This window comes from Gigantopelta aegis, chromosome 7 (genome assembly GCF_016097555.1).
Source record: "Gigantopelta aegis isolate Gae_Host chromosome 7, Gae_host_genome, whole genome shotgun sequence".
Classification (NCBI taxonomy): domain Eukaryota; kingdom Metazoa; phylum Mollusca; class Gastropoda; order Neomphalida; family Peltospiridae; genus Gigantopelta; species Gigantopelta aegis.
The window spans coordinates 7,652,365-7,656,742 of NC_054705.1; the positions used below are offsets into that span (position 1 = coordinate 7,652,365).

Below are 4,378 nucleotides of genomic sequence, written 5' to 3' on the forward strand. Positions count from 1 at the left end.
TTGTTGCCACAACACGAGTTTATAATGTATTTAATCACTGTTGTACTGGCTTAATTGGCAAATATTTTACACTGTCCAGCTATCCTACTTGTTCGTACTTTTTGGTCTTTGTCCTATTTTTACTACTTTTTCTTCAGAATACTTAGTTTTTCTACTTTTTTGTTCTACGTTTTCCTACTTTTGTCCTACATTTTCTATATTTTCATTCGTAATTGTGTCCAACTTTTTCAAAAGAGTGTGCTAGACAGCCCGATTTTATAAAGGGATGGGGCACCCAAACGTAAACAGCCCTAATATGTCTTGTCAGAACGGAGACGGCCCAATATGTCAGTATACATAACTGGAGGGCCAGTTGTGATTTTAGTTTTATTTTTTTGAATTTCGTGTATGGCTTTGGTTTTAAAAATAGGGAAAGTGCCGTATATCGGTTGATTCAAGCAGTGCAGCTATGTAAGAACACACCCCTATAAACATCGCAATCCCACATCTAAACCACTGCCTGCATAATGTTGGGACAGGCGACTGTATCCTGCTATAGTTTTGTAACCTTTCGTGCATAAAATTATGGTACATTCATAGCATTCCCACACGCCTTGTATTTTAATGTTACTGCTCACGTCCCTCCCTTTAGTTTTTTTTTAAACAAAACATTGAACGCAACCCGACCAAAAATAAAGACGGTTTTAAACGGATCGAGGCCGGGTCGTCGCCGCGCATTCTATTCTCTTGTTCCTCGGCATATCGGGATTCTATTAATATAAAAGTCGAACAACAACGACAACAACAAAAATTAAGATGAAAAAGAAGAAGAAAAAAGAAACAAACAAGACATTTTAATGTATCAGTTCTGACAAGAAAAACTAGCATAGGATGTTTTAAATGTTCTTTTGGTTGCATTCGACGTTCACTTCCGGGTTCTTTTGCTTCGATAAAATTTACTGAAATAAAACTGGTTTCGTTGATTTAAATCACGTTGTCATCGTAAATGTACCCTGTAGTGAAATACTTGAATGTCTCCTCTTGTCGGCTTTTTAATTAAACAACGACATTTGTAAATAAATTAAGGCAAAAACGTAATCGACAGATAGGTTGATTTTGCTATCGACCTATGCGAATTGGCAGCCATTATTGAATGTTTGTCTAACCTTGCATCACGTGTCACGGTGGGCGTGGTTAACTCGTCATACGGAGGGGTCAATTGACCCCTCCGTACGGCGTGATTGACAACCGCGCTGGACCTATCATGTTTCGCGGTTCAAAAACCGCGGGCCCAAATTTGCTTGGACGCCATTAGCTTAGACAACATAATTTTGTTCGATGTGTAACGTTTTTGTATAGTTAGCATTAAAATTAGTTAAAATAATTGTCTCCTCCAACTGAATTATAATCATAGTAAACATATACTTCTGCTGACAAGTGTTAACAGCGATGACAACTATGCGGAGCCTACGATTGACGTAAAATCAGTGTTTTCCTGCGAAACCGTCACATGGTATTGAAAGTGAAGTTTTGCCGAAATCCATCAAAACTCAACTGATATATAAATTCTACGAAGGTAAGAGTTTAAGAATCACTTTCCCTCCAATGTAATGGAATGTACTCACTCATTTAATCAGTCTTCGATGTATATATTGTCGTTAAGAATCCGTCAGACGAATGGCCAAAATAAAAGTTTTGGCAAGACTTCCGATCGTTCCAGCATTCAGTTAATTTAGGCTTAAGTTAGGTTTAGGGTTAGTGATGGTATTAACAAGCATGCTGGAACGTTTGGAAGTCTTAGCTTTTTTCCTTTTCTTTTTGTTTGCATGTGTGTAGTGAGTGTATGCGCTTTTGTGAGTGTGAGTGTGGGGGGGGGGGGGGGAGTGAGTGAGTAACCTATATGGTTGTGAGCTTTAGGGGGATAAGGAAGTATTGTCTGGAAAGTTATAAATTAGACACATTTTATGTAGGGACCCTGAAATGTTTTCAAGCAAAAAAAATAAAAAAATAATTGTGATTTTTTTGCAATTGGAACAGATCTGCCGGTTACGGTTTCTCGGTTTTATTCGATTTAAGCTAGTGCATCACGACTAGTATATCAAAGGCTGTGGTATGTGCTATTCTGTCTGTTGGGTGGTGTATATATATAAAAGATACCTAGCTACTAATGTAGCAGGTTTGCACTCTAGACTATACATATCAAAAGTACAAACTGTTTGACATCCAATAGCTGATGATTAATAATTCAGTATGCTCTGGTGGTGTCTTTAAACAAAACAAACTTTAACTTATCCATTAGTCCCCCTCCACCCCACCCCTCAATTAAAACAACCCAATTTTACCATAATATATATTAAAACAATTCCTCACCTAACAGCAGATCAATTACCAATCTTGGATAATTTATAATAAATACTGGTAAGACATTTTATTATTCCTTTATTGTTATTCTTAGAATTTTCAACTTAATGATTTCTGCCAGAGGCTACTGAGGTTAAACTTGTATACCCTAAAATCTTGGAAATTAATAGATATGTTTAGATAAATGATAGTAAAAGAAGTGCTGTTTATAAATGGACATGTGCTTGAAATGTTATGTCCTAACCCTAATTTCAAAACATTTCAAACCCATAACCACCTAGATGAGGCACTTACATCTGTTTTGTTTTTATTACCTACCCTAAATATGATTTTTTTTTTGGAGACAGTAGTTTTGTTTTTCATCATTATATTATACCCCAAATTTTAGCAAAGCATAGGCATTTTTCTTCTCCCACATGTCATCTTATATGTAGCTTTGTGCAACTTTCTAATAGAAATCAAATCACATCATCAAAGTTAAATACATTGTTCACTACTTTTCTTAATTTACTGCAATACTTTTTTAATTTTATACTTTGTTTAGTCAGATTGATTTTATTTCCTGTTAAAAATGTTTTTCTAAAATTAAATTAAACTTTAAATTAATACAACGATATATAATTAAGTTACAAACTAATGTACTTCTTCAAATGGATGTGAACTACTTAACATTTTTGTTTTTATATATTTTAGCAACTGGACCAATGGATGTGGAGTCATTGATTAGATGTCGAAAATGAGATTCTGAAGACAAACTATTAAACAAATTACATTGCATCTTGATACTGAGAACAGAATGATAGAAATAATAGAACAGTTTCAACTGATATGTGAAAGAAAAACTGGGGCAGGGGATGAAATTGCTGCAAAAAAGTAATCGGCAGATCGGTTGATTTTGCTATCGACATATGCGAATTGGCAGCCATTATTGAAAGTTTGTTTAACCTTGCATCACGTGTCACGGTGGGCGTGGTTAACTCGTCATACGGAGGGGTCAATTGACCCAGGCCCATACCTAAATCAGCGCCTTCGTTGTTTGCAAATTATACCGACCCCCCCTCCCCCCACCACTCCCCCCACCCACGAACAACCCTCTTTATGACGCACCTACCATCCCAGAACTACACAATCACGATCGATATCTTTCAAGTCAAGCTTCGTCCCGGATCTGTGGGCCGCGGGCAGTTGAGCTGTTATAACTGGGTTATACATGTTGCATTCTTGTATTAATTAACACACCCAGTCCCCATGTCAGCTCCAAATATTACTGAAGTTCCCTACGTCAGCTCCAGTGTTACCGAAGTTCCCTACGTCGGATCCAATGTTACTGAAGTTCCCTACGTCGGATCCAATGTTACTGAAGTTCCCTACGTCAGCTCCAGTGTTACCGAAGTTCCCTACGTCGGATACAATGCTACTGAAGTTCCCTACGTCGGATCCAATGTTACCGAAGTTCCCTACGTCGGATCCAATGTTACCGAAGTTTCCTACGTCGGGTCCAATGTTACTGAAGTTCCCTACGTCGGATCCAGTGTTACTGAAGTTCCCTACGTCAGATCCAGTGTTACCGAAGTTCCCTACGTCGTATCCAATGTTACCGAAGTTCCCTACGTCGGATCCATTGTTACCGAAGTTCCCTACGTCGGATCCAGTGTTACCGAAGTTCCCTACGTCGGATCCAGTGTCCCTACCGAAGTGTTCCCGAAGTCGTACGTCGGATCCAGTGTTACCGAAGTTCCCTACGTCGTATCCAAATGTTACTGAAGTTCCCTACGTCGGATCCAATGTTACCGAAGTTCCCTACGTCGGATCCAGTGTTACAGAAGTTCCCTACGTCGGATCCAGTGTTACTGAAGTTCCCTACGTCGGATCCAATGTTACCGAAGTTCCGTACGTCGGATCCAGTGTTACCGAAGTTCCCTACGTCGTATCCAAATGTTACTGAAGTTCCCTACGTCGGATCCAATGTTACAGAAGTTCCCTACGTCGGATCCAGTGTTACTGAAGTTCCCTACGTCGTATCCAAATCCAAATCCAA

At 38.7% G+C, this 4,378-nt stretch overlaps 1 protein-coding gene across 1 annotated transcript; it reads left to right on the forward strand.

Annotated features, from left to right (window-relative positions):
• The first annotated feature begins 3,588 nt into the window (after positions 1–3,588).
• On the forward strand, positions 3,589–4,104 carry LOC121377843 (zonadhesin-like). Its single transcript, XM_041505941.1, has one exon. The coding sequence runs from the start codon at positions 3,589–3,591 to the stop codon at positions 4,102–4,104; it is 516 nt and encodes a 171-aa protein (XP_041361875.1).
• Positions 4,105–4,378: the final 274 nt, after the last annotated feature.